At 34.8% G+C, this 12,247-nt stretch overlaps 5 protein-coding genes across 6 annotated transcripts; 3 read left to right on the forward strand and 2 right to left on the reverse strand.

Annotated features, from left to right (window-relative positions):
- Window positions 1-306: 306 nt before the first annotated feature.
- On the forward strand, window positions 307-1,281 carry LOC145730108 (dehydrogenase/reductase SDR family member 11-like). The gene has a single exon (XM_081981110.1). It carries the CDS (start codon window positions 405-407, stop codon window positions 1,176-1,178), a length of 774 nt encoding a protein of 257 aa, XP_081837236.1. The 5' UTR covers window positions 307-404; the 3' UTR covers window positions 1,179-1,281.
- Window positions 1,282-1,287: 6 nt separating this feature from the next.
- LOC145730112 (uncharacterized) lies at window positions 1,288-3,107 on the forward strand. The gene is made up of 5 exons (XM_081981115.1): window positions 1,288-2,459; window positions 2,513-2,612; window positions 2,662-2,757; window positions 2,808-2,966; window positions 3,054-3,107. Exons 1-5 carry the CDS (start codon window positions 1,651-1,653, stop codon window positions 3,105-3,107), a joined length of 1,218 nt encoding a protein of 405 aa, XP_081837241.1. The 5' UTR covers window positions 1,288-1,650.
- A 63-nt stretch (window positions 3,108-3,170) lies between these two features.
- Window positions 3,171-5,006, forward strand: LOC145730111 (uncharacterized). 2 transcript variants are annotated; one of them, XM_081981114.1, is made up of 4 exons: window positions 3,171-4,459; window positions 4,508-4,603; window positions 4,658-4,816; window positions 4,870-5,006. In XM_081981114.1, exons 1-4 carry the CDS (start codon window positions 4,430-4,432, stop codon window positions 4,969-4,971), a joined length of 387 nt encoding a protein of 128 aa, XP_081837240.1. In that variant the 5' UTR covers window positions 3,171-4,429; the 3' UTR covers window positions 4,972-5,006. The 2 variants fall into 2 exon arrangements, 1 of the variants encoding a protein (XP_081837240.1); XR_014178539.1 differs by having other exon boundaries at window positions 3,171-4,005; window positions 4,058-4,603; window positions 4,658-4,981.
- Window positions 4,993-7,906, reverse strand: LOC145730109 (glutathione S-transferase 1-1-like). The gene is made up of 5 exons (XM_081981112.1): window positions 7,740-7,906; window positions 6,253-6,400; window positions 5,602-5,802; window positions 5,347-5,552; window positions 4,993-5,285 (listed from the first exon to the last, which is right to left on the reverse strand). Exons 2-5 carry the CDS (start codon window positions 6,391-6,393, stop codon window positions 5,183-5,185), a joined length of 651 nt encoding a protein of 216 aa, XP_081837238.1. The 5' UTR covers window positions 6,394-6,400; window positions 7,740-7,906; the 3' UTR covers window positions 4,993-5,182.
- A 392-nt stretch (window positions 7,907-8,298) lies between these two features.
- On the reverse strand, window positions 8,299-12,002 carry Hsc70-4 (Heat shock protein 70 cognate 4). The gene is made up of 6 exons (XM_081981096.1): window positions 11,844-12,002; window positions 11,180-11,395; window positions 10,283-10,642; window positions 9,497-10,092; window positions 9,282-9,443; window positions 8,299-9,080 (listed from the first exon to the last, which is right to left on the reverse strand). Exons 2-6 carry the CDS (start codon window positions 11,385-11,387, stop codon window positions 8,454-8,456), a joined length of 1,953 nt encoding a protein of 650 aa, XP_081837222.1. The 5' UTR covers window positions 11,388-11,395; window positions 11,844-12,002; the 3' UTR covers window positions 8,299-8,453.
- Window positions 12,003-12,247: the final 245 nt, after the last annotated feature.

The raw sequence follows: 12,247 nt of genomic DNA on the forward strand, positions 1-12,247 counted from the left end.
ATTTTATAATAAAGGAGCTAAAATTCAGTAGTTATTGCACCAAATTGTGTAAGTATTTTCTGAAAGATGGTTACGATTTCTTGTTGGCTTTCCAAATTCCTTTTAAAGAGGTTTTGTCCTTTGGTTTAGCCAGTTGTTTAGCAAGTTGTATCAGTCACCATAGCTACTTTAATATGTCCAAACTTATTACTACATTAGGTTTAATCTAAATTTTCTACTATGTACTTAAGTAAACAATTCAAAAATTCAGATTAAATCAGTTGTTTGTTAGGATAATTTTTCAACAAGGACTTAAAGCTATTGACGACATTGTTATGTCAGGTGTAGTCTATCTAACATGTGAACCACTTTTATGTTAGTTTAGTTTAAAAAGTTAACCAGTACACTTGCGTATATCAAATTCAATGTCGTACAAATTAAGTTTAGAACAATATGCGGGTAAAGTGGCTGTGGTAACCGGTGGTTCTGCTGGTATAGGAAAAGCCATAGTCGAAGAATTGGTCAAACATGGTGTGATTGTGGCGGCTATTGCCAGAAGACTGGACCGTCTGGAAGAGCTTGCCAAACAACTAATCGGAGAAAAAGGCAAAGTGCACCCTTTTAAATGTGATTTGAGCAACCAAGAGGAAATTTTAACCACTTTCCAAAAAATTACCAATCAACTTGGTGCAATCCATGTTTTAATTAACAACGCTGGTATGTCACGTATAACAACCATATTAGATGGAGACAAAGAAAAATGGAAAGCTGCCATTGACGTCAATCTTTTAGCAGCTTCCATCTGCATAAGAGAAGCTGTATCAAATATGAAATCCCATAACATCAAAGGACACATTATCAACATCAACAGCATAGCTGGACACATAGTTCCTGATATGCCGTTATTGAACATTTACCCGTCAACCAAACACGCTCTTAGAGCTCTCACGGAAACAGTAAGATTGGAAATCAATAGGGAGAAGTTGCCCATCAAGATAACCAGCGTCAGTCCTGGATTTGTAGACACTGAATTTGCAGCAGCAGCTTATGGAGACAAACCTCCACCTAAAGCTCGGAAAGCAGATCATCTTATCTTGACTAGTGAAGATTTGGCGGCTGCAGTCGCTTATGTTTTGTCAACTCCCAATCATGTTAATGTAAAGGAAGTTATGTTAGCTCCTCAAGGAAGTATTTATTGATTTCCTTGTTTTTGCTAAGTTTACGTTAATTATATTAGATTATCAGTAGTACCTGGTTGAAAATTAGTTAAGTGTCTACTGATTAAAAACCTATACAATTATAGTACTTGTTTATTTTTTTTAACTAGTTTTGTCAGTGAAAATACGATTTTTTTCTCAACTCTTACAACAGGATTTCAATCTAATCAAAGACACAGAAAATCAGTCCTAAACTCATTATTTAAAAAAAAAACTGATTTATTATTAAACTGGAAACTCATTAATAAACACTGATTGCCTTCTTTAATCTTTGAAAACAAAAATTTTAAATGCATTCTACAGCAAAACTCAGTCCAGAGAACAATAATAATGAATAAAATAAGAGAAACTCTTAAAAGCATAACAAATAGCCTGCAGGTGACTAAGGACTTTAGAACTCCGAAAACTAAAGGTATTTTTCGCCCAAAGAATTTTTTACCGAATATAGCTGTTAATGGTTACAGATATGGACACTCTTTTTCCAATTTTCATACCAATGATGGCCTTAACCAATTTGGTTGTAATTCGTTGTTTGATTATTTTAAGTTGTATCATTTTAATTGTGATTGGAGTGATTATAGTGGCTTGGAATGTAATGGAACCTACCAAAGATTTTTGGTTTAATCGTGGCCTTTTACCTGTTATATTTGTTCCGGCAAGTTTGAATATTTGTTTAAATTTTACTTCTAAAACATATTTGCAGATAGTCACAAACGGAGTGTTTGGTGTGGTTGGTCTGAAAGGTTTAGCAAAAATGCGCAGATTTTACTCGGAAATGTTTTCTTGGACTTTTGATGGTCTTGCACATACGCAAAAACTGGAAATCAAGCAATTATGCCTGAAAGCTGATAGGTCGATTATATTTATGTTAGTTTTCAGTTTTTGGCTTTCAGCAGTTTTAGCTGAAATTCAGTTATGGTCTACATCATTAGATATCTTGAAGAGTATAATTTCGGCCCCAGGTTTGATTTTTAGTCAAATTGGTTTTTGTTTTTTTTTCAATTCAATTTTAGATTGGGTGCAAGAGTGGCTGTTGCTGTTTTTGTGCCTAACTATACTACTTGTAGGGTCGTACTTTATTTTAGTGCCCTTTAGTATGACATATTTCCTCTTTCTAACCACAATACAGTTAATGGCTTTAGTGTATGAAATTGAAGAATTTCAACGTAGAATTCGTTATGTTTTACCTGGGAACCATAATTTTGATAATTTAGTTCAAAGTGCTTTGGAGCATATTATTAAAAAGCATCAGCAAATTTCTAAGTACTCACATGTCTCAGGAATCTTAATTAAAAATAAGTTTTATGATTTTTTAGGATGTATGTGGAATTTAGATGCTGGGTTTCCCTACCTTTTTTAGTTTCGAGCATTGGAGTGGTTTTTATTTTATCATTTGACACTTTATTAATGTTTTCAGTAAGTTATCCAATATTTACGTTATCAAACACTTTATAAATATTTCCAGTCCGACTACGACTTTAAACGAAACATTTGGTCATACGGGCATACGTTACTTGTCGTGTTTTTCTTTTGCCACTCTGGTCAACATTTTGAGAATCTGGTAATGTGGTTAAAAAAGGCTATTTGTGTCCAAATAACAGAAATTTACAGACTGCAGCCGTTCCTAAAGTGTTATGTGACTTTATCTGGTACGAATGGGATAAGAAAAACGTTGATCTGCTTAGTATGCTTCTAGTCAACACTTCAGCACCAAAGCAAACCAGTCTTACCACCTCTTTTCTGCAGTTAAATTATCAATTTTTCAGTCAGGTAACCACAAAATTGCATACACATGTGTAAATTCTAGCACTGTTGACCAATAGACGTAGCATTACATAACATTATTTTATATTTCAGTGTCTTACAATGTCCTATGTTCTGATCAATCTAGTTCGAGCTTTAAACAAATAATTTCAAACTGTAATAATTTTGTAGTATTGGTAGATTACAAGCAACAGTAATAAATTATTGTTTTTCTTATCCAAAAATTGTAATTGCAACAAAGGGACTATACACACTGGATCAAAGAAATTCTTTACAGACGATAAAAGTTCATTTAGCATTAAATTTACAAAACCCTTATACCTACGTACCAAATTGTCCTTTTGAGAGTTAATTATTTCACTTTAATCTCAGTTTTTAATGACTTTTTAATCACCAACAACCAATATCTATTAAAGTTTCTTTACCATAAGTATCGACAACAACTATGGGGAAATTAAAGTTAACAAAAGTGACTCCGGAAAATTTCAAATTTCAGGGTACAATAATTGTATAATGTTTAGTTTGCTTTTTTAACTTTTTCAGCATTTTCAGATTTAAATAAACTGTTGCCAATTTTACTAAAATTCTTAACAGTATTGGACTACAATATATTTGCTAAATATATGATAGTTAGCACCTTCTTCCATATTATTGCCATAATGGGTTTGATCATCGCCAGTGTGGTGGTTTTAACACGTGATTTTTGGCTTTATTGTGGTTTTTTTATTTTACTCTTCACTCCAGTAAGTAGACCAGTTTTAAGTAAATTGTGCTAACTTAGCGTTTTAGCTTACGTTGCAGGCGTTATGCGCCCTAAAATCGTATAAGGGATGGAAAGCTCTTAGGGAGCATTTTGCCACGAAATTTTCCTGGAAAATGCAATTTTTACCATTGAAAATCAAACGGGAAATTACTACCTTGAGTCGGAGACTTGATATTATATTTTTCTGTTTACTGGTTGTAATTCATACAGTATTACAAATAGCCTATCAAATACAGTTGGGTCCTGAAGTAATGCATTTTACCCGATTATATGGGATTTCAGGTTGTATTTTGCTGATTATTTCAAGTTCTAATGAAAAGTGTAAAACTTGCAGATATGGTGACTTTAGTTATAATCATCGCAGTTAGTTTTGGTATAACATGCGTTGCTGCTTATGTACTATTAGTGCCGTACAGTGTGATTTACTTTATAACTCTGATTAGGTTACAACTAATCATTTTGCACTCGATGATTAAGGGATTTAGTGAAAATATGCCACCTTCTTACAGTCCTTTTCACCGTAGGTATGTCAGGGAAGGATTGAGGGCTTTAACTAACAGACATCGAAATATAGTCAGGTTAATATTTTACCAACACTCTGTATACTTTGATCGTAGTAACATAATTATTTGACAGGGCTCACACTTATCTACGTCAATGGGCTTTATGGCCACTAATAATTTCCAGCCTTAGTATTTTGAGTGTTATGTCGTTTCAAGCTATTCTGCTTCTATCTGTAAGTTACCAGTATGGTGGAATGATGTAATTCTACATTAATTTGCAGCCTAACTACGATATCAAACTATCTCTATGGACCTATATGGAAGTAATCGCGTTTCTTTCCCTTCTCTGTCATTATGGACAAAGTTATGAAAATATTGTGGGTTACAAAACATTTTCAACAAATTTTCAAATCTAATTTAAAAAGTTCCAGAGTGAGAGCATTGGTCTCGCCCTTTTGGATTTAAAATGGTATGAGTGGGACAGAATGAGCATTGACATGTATAGGGTGTTCCTGATAAACGCTTCTTTACCGTTCAGAACCAATCCAACTATTACCTTCCTACAAATGAATCACTTTTATTTTTCAAAGGTGAATTAAGCCTGATTTTTGAATGAGTGAGAGTAAATAAATGTGATTTTTAGATTTTGACCATAGGCTACGCCATGATTAACTGGTCTCAAGTTGTTTACGATGATAAAGAGGATGATATGTCCAGTACACTTTTGTCACAATTAGATTTTTAGTTTATACAATAAAATTAAAGATTATTTAATTAAAAGTGTATTTTATTATAATTTAAGCGGTACAAGGCAAAAGTAAGGGTTTATATTAAAAAAATGTAGAATTGTCTTAGAATTAAGCGACATTTTGCGGCCTATCTATGCTGCACTTTGAAAGAAACAGTGACATTTTAATGGTATTAAAGAAGTGCAAAACACCATTTATCCAAAAAACTTATTTTTTGGCTAGAGAATCTACCAAAGCCTTGAAGGCTTTACACCCTTCCTCGTTCACTTCCTTATATCCAGGTGCAGTGTTTTTCACATCATCGTACCACCTAATTCAATATTTATATCTCTTTTTTAGTTATTTTACTTAAAAATTTACTAGTTACAGACCTGGAAACGTTCTTGTAAGGTGTTAGATCGTATCCCACAACTTCAAGAGTGGAAACTGTGGCCACAATAGTTAAATCGGCCACCGTTATATTGTCCCCAGCCGCGTATTTACCTCCTGCCAGGAAAATATCCAGGAACTTCATGGCTTCGTTGATTTTTTCCAGTTTGGCCGGATCTTGGGGAGCACCACCGAAAATTATTGGATACTGAAAAATCACTTTTAGAACAAAAGAAATCACTCCCAAAATTACATACATAAAGGTCACCAAATCTGGCGTAAAGAGTGCCAATATCGAAGTACAACCTTTGGTCGACCAAAGCCCTTTTTTTAGGGTCTTTAGGGTACAAAGAGTCATCTTTACCGTACTGGTTGACAAAATAGGTCATAATGGCACGGCTTTCCCATAAAGAGAAACCGTTGTCGTCGATGGTTGGAATGGTATGTTGTGGATTTAACTGTAAAGTAAAGACGTAAATAAGTTTCTTATTTAAGATTTTTAGCAAATTAGTCAAATTAAAACACCACTGATTTGTAAAGCGTATATCCTACAATTCTGATTGTAAAATTCATTAATCATTAAAAGTAAAATAGCTTTGTCACAAATCACCTTCTCTGGGTGTTTGTATCGTGTAACATCGATTACTGTACATTATTGTTTTTTTAGGCTCGCATGACTAGCACAGCAAGTTAATTATGATTACTTTTCGTTAAAAACAATCAAAAAGAACAAGGTTAATAATGCATCAGTGAATACACACAATTTACGGCAGATAATGTCTATTATAATAGGAGCCCAAGGATGTTTTTGTTAACTTTATTAAAGCGGATGGTAATAAGGAAGTTCTTTAATGTTTATAGATTATTAGCAATGTTAAAATTTGGTTTCAAAATTGTTCCTGTCTCACCTTAAGAAATTCGGGGGTGAGTTGTTCACCAGCCATCAAATCTGTGAGTTTCAAGTTCAGATCCAGTCCTAAAGCTTTGGCGGTTAAAAGTACGGCCCTGCATGGGGCAGAGCCGGGCACATAGTAGAAATCGATGGTCATGATGAATCTGTAACGATAATATATGCCACTAAAATCAATTTTCCTGGTCTCTCATTATATCTGAACCAATTATTTCATGTTGCAGGAGTAGGCGTTCGGTTTATGTATTATTATTAAGTAACCAAGGACGAAACGTAATCGATATTTGGTAAACCACGTCTAGTAGATTAATACAAGATCAGTAGACAGGAATAATTATTATTAAATGCAGTATCACTTCTAAGTATTTAAAATAAAAAACTGCTCAAAATACAAATATTTTCAGGTCAATTATTGCTCATTGAGAAAACTCTTTCTCTCTGATAACAAGAAAATTCCTACAAGCCTTAGTGAATATTATTTAAAACCCTACCTACCAAAAAATAAATTACATAACATTATGTTAGTCATAGCAAATTCTTGTCATGGGTGAACGAAAAAACCTGCAAGTAATCGTGACCGGTGTTGTTTCAAAGGTATCTGACCTTGGTATACCTACCTAATAGGTACACCCAACCATTTTTAGACCAGGTTTCAAAAGAATAATTTAAAAAAAATGCAATATATAAATAAGTAGGAATAATTAATATTATCTTTTTTCTTATAACTTGTCATATCATAATAATGTGTTATTGTTTGAAGTGGTTTAATGGTAACTTCTTATCATTAATAAACCATATATTGAACAACAACTTGTATGTGAATGGTTAATTCAAAATGATAATAAGCAAAACTGCAAAATGAATCAGTTATTGTGCAAGGTTTATAAAAGATTATTAACTGCACAATCCACAATAGATTATAATAATTATTATTACTTAATTGAAAAATATTTTGACATGTAAACACACTTACACAACATAATAAACTTTTGACATGTCTTACAATGTCCCAATTTGATATAGAGTGAGTTTTTTTTATTTTTTCTATAGCAACTTTCATATTAAATCCATACAAAGAAAATTATTGTATGCCTCTGTAACAAATCGAGCAGCAAATAAGATTTAATTATTTTATTTTGTTTTACTGTAGTTCATTTCTATTTATTCAGTACATGATGTTGAATTCACCATTGATATGGGAGAGAATTTTGGTCATCATTTTGCCTCATCAATAACAGAAAATTAGAGAAATAAGGGAGAAGACAAATGGAATAATTATTAAAATTTTAGTACGACCTTCAAGTATTTTTGTAAAAAACATAATTTGCATTCATATGTGAAAAGATAAGGTAATGAGCACAGAGTATTCACCAAAACTTCTAGTACAGTTGTAATGTAATACATCAGTTGATATATCTTTTTGTCACACATTATATAAATGCAGTAACAAAATATACGTACATAAGAAAAGTAAATAATACTTACCAATCAAAAAGTAGATTAGTTCTAAAAGAAAGTCAACGAACTACAGTATAAGTTACAGCGAATTGATCAGACAAACCGGAATCTTTCGATTGCGAGCTGAAACGCTGAAAACAAGCAAAGCCGGCCGGCCAACAACGAAATTCCCCACCAACAGTTGCGTCCTTAATCTAAGTTTAGGTGCATAAGTGGGTTTTCGACTACGCCACTGCGTTCCCCAATCGAGTTTCCAGTGTCGTATCAACGTTACAGCAACAAAAAAGTCGTTTTTTAGTACCCAGAGAGTAAAATCTACTAGCTAAAAGCTGCCTGAATATAAAAAACAACGCATCATAAATTCTAATATTGAAATCCTTTTTTATATAATTATGCTTGACTTACGTATAGTAAACGCAGTATTATTCTGTAGCAGTAATTAAAAGACATCAACTTTTATGAACATGCCATTTGGCAGTGACAGATCACCACCATTTTTATTGTAACCTTGCCCTAAACAGACTAACATAGTCCTCCTATGTCTTAAGATAAGGATTTAAGGACAAGAGGAAAAATAAGACAGCTGTACGGTTAACTTTCCTTTATTTTAAAAATACGTGTTCCACGATTAAAACTTGGCAAAAAAACTTACAAAAGAAACTGTAACAAAAAGTGAAAAATCAAAATTTGGAAATAGCAAAAGAAAGGTCGTAAAAAAAAAACGTGGAATGAATAACCCGCTTAGTCCACTTCCTCGATGGTAGGTCCGGCACCGCCGGCACCAGCACCTGGAGCGGCGCCACCTGCACCTGGTGGGAAACCACCGGGCATGCCTCCTGGAGCTCCACCGGCACCTTGGTACAGTTTGGTGATGATTGGATTGCAGATGCTCTCCAATTCTTTCTGTTTGTGCTCATACTCTTCTTTGTCGGCCAACTGGTTGGCGTCCAACCAAGCGATGACTTCGTTGCATTTATCCAAAATGGTTTGCTTCTCGCTTTCGCTGATTTTGTCTTTGATCTTATCATCCTCAACTGTGCTCTTGATGTTGAAGCTGTACGATTCCAAAGCGTTCTTGGCAGAGATGGTGTTCCTTTGCTTCTCATCTTCATTCTTGTATTTTTCAGCTTCATTAACCATCCTTTCAATGTCCTCTTTGCTAAGACGGCCCTTGTCGTTGGTGATGGTAATTTTGTTTTCTTTGTTGGTAGATTTTTCAATGGCGGATACGTTCAAGATACCGTTGGCATCGATATCGAAAGTGACTTCGATTTGAGGAACACCACGCGGCGCTGGTGGGATTCCGGTGAGTTCAAATTTACCCAGCAAGTTGTTGTCGCGGGTCATGGCACGTTCACCTTCATACACCTGGAAAAAATAGAAAACTTTGCTGTAAAACTATACTAAAAACTTTAAATAATTTTAAAATGATGTATTGTGGTGTCAGATAATTTACAAATCATAAAAGTAGCTCATAAACTCCAGTCTGGCATGACATTGAATAATATCATCATAAATAATGTAGGTACCAAAAGAAGTAATTTATGCAATTTTTAATTAATTCCTTACCTGAATAAGTACTCCAGGTTGGTTATCAGAGTAGGTGGTAAAGGTTTGAGTTTGCTTGGTGGGGATGGTGGTATTTCTCTTGATGAGGGCTGTCATAACACCGCCGGCGGTTTCAATACCCAAAGACAATGGAGTGACGTCAAGAAGCAGCAAATCTTGCACCTAGAAACACATTTTAATAACTTTCACAATACTTGATTTCTGTAAAAAATTACCTCTTCGGATTTGTCACCGTGTAAAATGGCGGCCTGCACTGCGGCACCATAAGCGACGGCCTCGTCAGGATTGATGGACTTGTTCAATTCCTTGCCGTTAAAGAAGTCCTGCAAGAGTTTTTGGACCTTAGGAATACGGGTTGATCCTCCGACTAAAACGATGTCGTGGATCGCGGATTTGTCCATTTTAGCATCGCGAATGGCCTTCTCGACGGGGTCCATGGTGGAGCGGAACAAGTCGGCGTTCAGTTCTTCGAAACGGGCACGGGTGATGGACGTGTAGAAATCGATACCCTCAAACAGAGAGTCGATTTCAATGCTGGCCTGGGTAGACGATGACAGGGTTCTCTTCGCTCTTTCGCACGCGGTTCTCAATCGCCTCAAAGCCCTCTTGTTGGTGGCCAGATCTTTCTTGTATTTACGTTTGAATTCTTGGACAAAGTGGTTCACCATTCGGTTGTCAAAATCTTCACCACCCAAGTGAGTGTCACCGGCAGTAGATTTGACTTCAAAGATACCATCTTCAATGGTCAGAATTGACACATCAAAAGTACCACCTCCCAAGTCGAAAATTAAAACGTTACGTTCACCGTGCCCTGAAACAAAACACAACATTCAAAAAAACTAATCCAAGTTAAAAACCTTAAAGAACATAAAATTATTGCAAAAATCAGTTAGTTAAATAATCAAAGAAGCTCATAAACTCTAGTCTGGCATGACATTACTATATCATCATAACAAGTAAAAACTAAATATTCCACTTTTCATTCAAATATTATAACATACCTTTCTTGTCCAGACCATACGCAATGGCAGCCGCAGTAGGTTCATTAATGATTCTAAGTACTTGAAGACCAGCAATGGTTCCAGCATCCTTGGTGGCCTGACGTTGTGAATCATTGAAATAAGCGGGTACTGTAATTACGGCATTGGTCACTGCTTTTCCCAAATAAGCTTCAGCAGTTTCCTTCATTTTGGTTAGCACCATGGAACTGATTTCTTCAGGGAAGAAAGTTTTGGCCTCTCCTTTGTATTCAACCCTGATTTTTGGTTTGGTGTTGTCATTGATGACTTCAAAAGGCCAATGTTTCATGTCGGCTTGCACAGTAGAGTCATCAAAACGCCTTCCAATAAGACGCTTAGCATCTGTAAGATGCAAAGTTGTATTTAGAATATCATGCAATTAGCACTCTAAGTAAACATTCAAATGTCTGCTTTGATTAGAAAGACCACAATTTTGAGAGAAAAAAGATTTTAGAGCCTTTTCTAACCTTTGCATTTGTGTTAACTTTAAACATATCCAAACTCTTTACAAATTGTTTTATTGCCTTGCCAACTAACTAACACTAAATAAATCATCATAATTTAGTTCCATATACCTAATTGGGTAAATGGTGAGCAAATTAACCTTTGTACCATTGAAACCTAGAAAACTATAATTTCGTAAACAAAGTCAAGCAGATGACTTAACTTTTTTTTCCATCACTTTTTCTAGATTGTGTGATGATAAATGGTATGCTTATAAAACTGAGTAATGCAACTGCTTAAACAGGGGAAAATTACAAGTGTAAGGATATTTATTAATACAAAACCACAGTGGAAATATATACCAGCAACTGATAAGTGTTTCAAGACTTACATGTTTGAAAACAATTTTAATTCATTCACATGGTACCAACTTACCAAAGATGGTGTTATTTGGGTTCATGGCCACCTGATTTTTGGCGGCATCTCCAATGAGACGCTCTGTGTCTGTGAAGGCAACATATGAGGGTGTTGTCCTGTTACCCTGGTCGTTGGCGATAATTTCGACCTTTCCGTGTTGGAAAACTCCGACACAGGAATAGGTAGTTCCAAGATCGATACCAATAGCTGGTGCTTTTGTTGCCATTTTGTGTTCTGAAACAAGAAATGCCAAGTTCAATCACTAACCCAATTCCTTCAGGTTAAATGTCTTATCAAGGATTAGCAATAATTACAATGTAAATAAACGCAGCATTGCAAATACACTTCTAGAATAAACGGCGATATCGACCTCCGGTTAACCGACAATAAAAACGCCATACAAAGGCACGCGGCAGACTTCCTAACCTTGAAAATTTATTGCTAGAGCGACGCCCCAGATCGATTTTATGATGATTTCACAATGCGGAAAAGAACAAATTGTAAATTACCTTCTCAGTTAATGTAGAAATACAAAAGAAAGCTACTTCCAAAGGAAAATTCCGAAAATCGATTTTCTTCCGTAATCTGACACGTGCCAAAACAATAAATGTTTTTCGTAAGTACTATACACAAAATACCAGTTTTCCTAAGCAAACTAACGAAATAAACGTGTATTACTCACCTTATATTACTTGTAAATGGTTATTTTAAAAAATGTAAAAATCACGTGTAACCTCCAGCAACTGCAACGAACGAATCGAAAGAAAATTTTACAAATGGCGGTATTTATACGGGGTTCCCAGTATCTTCCAGAATATTCGAGCGGTTGACCAATGGAAGTTCTTGCTTTTGCAAGATGCGCGTCAGTCCCATGACGTCAGATACAAATTCCTTTATTATTGGCTGATTCTGAAAATGGCTGATCAAGGATTCGAGGAAGTACAAAATCCAATGATTAATTTTTTAACATTGTATTTTTTAATGTGGTTTCAAACAATTTTTTTATTTCAATTTTATTATTTAAGCATTTTTAATTATACGTAAAGGTTTTGACTGTTAAGCAAACCCTTTAAATAGTTTTCAAAA

This window comes from Ips typographus, linkage group LG6 (genome assembly GCF_016097725.1).
Source record: "Ips typographus isolate SLU linkage group LG6, UJ_Ityp_2.0, whole genome shotgun sequence".
Lineage (NCBI taxonomy): Eukaryota > Metazoa > Arthropoda > Insecta > Coleoptera > Curculionidae > Ips > Ips typographus.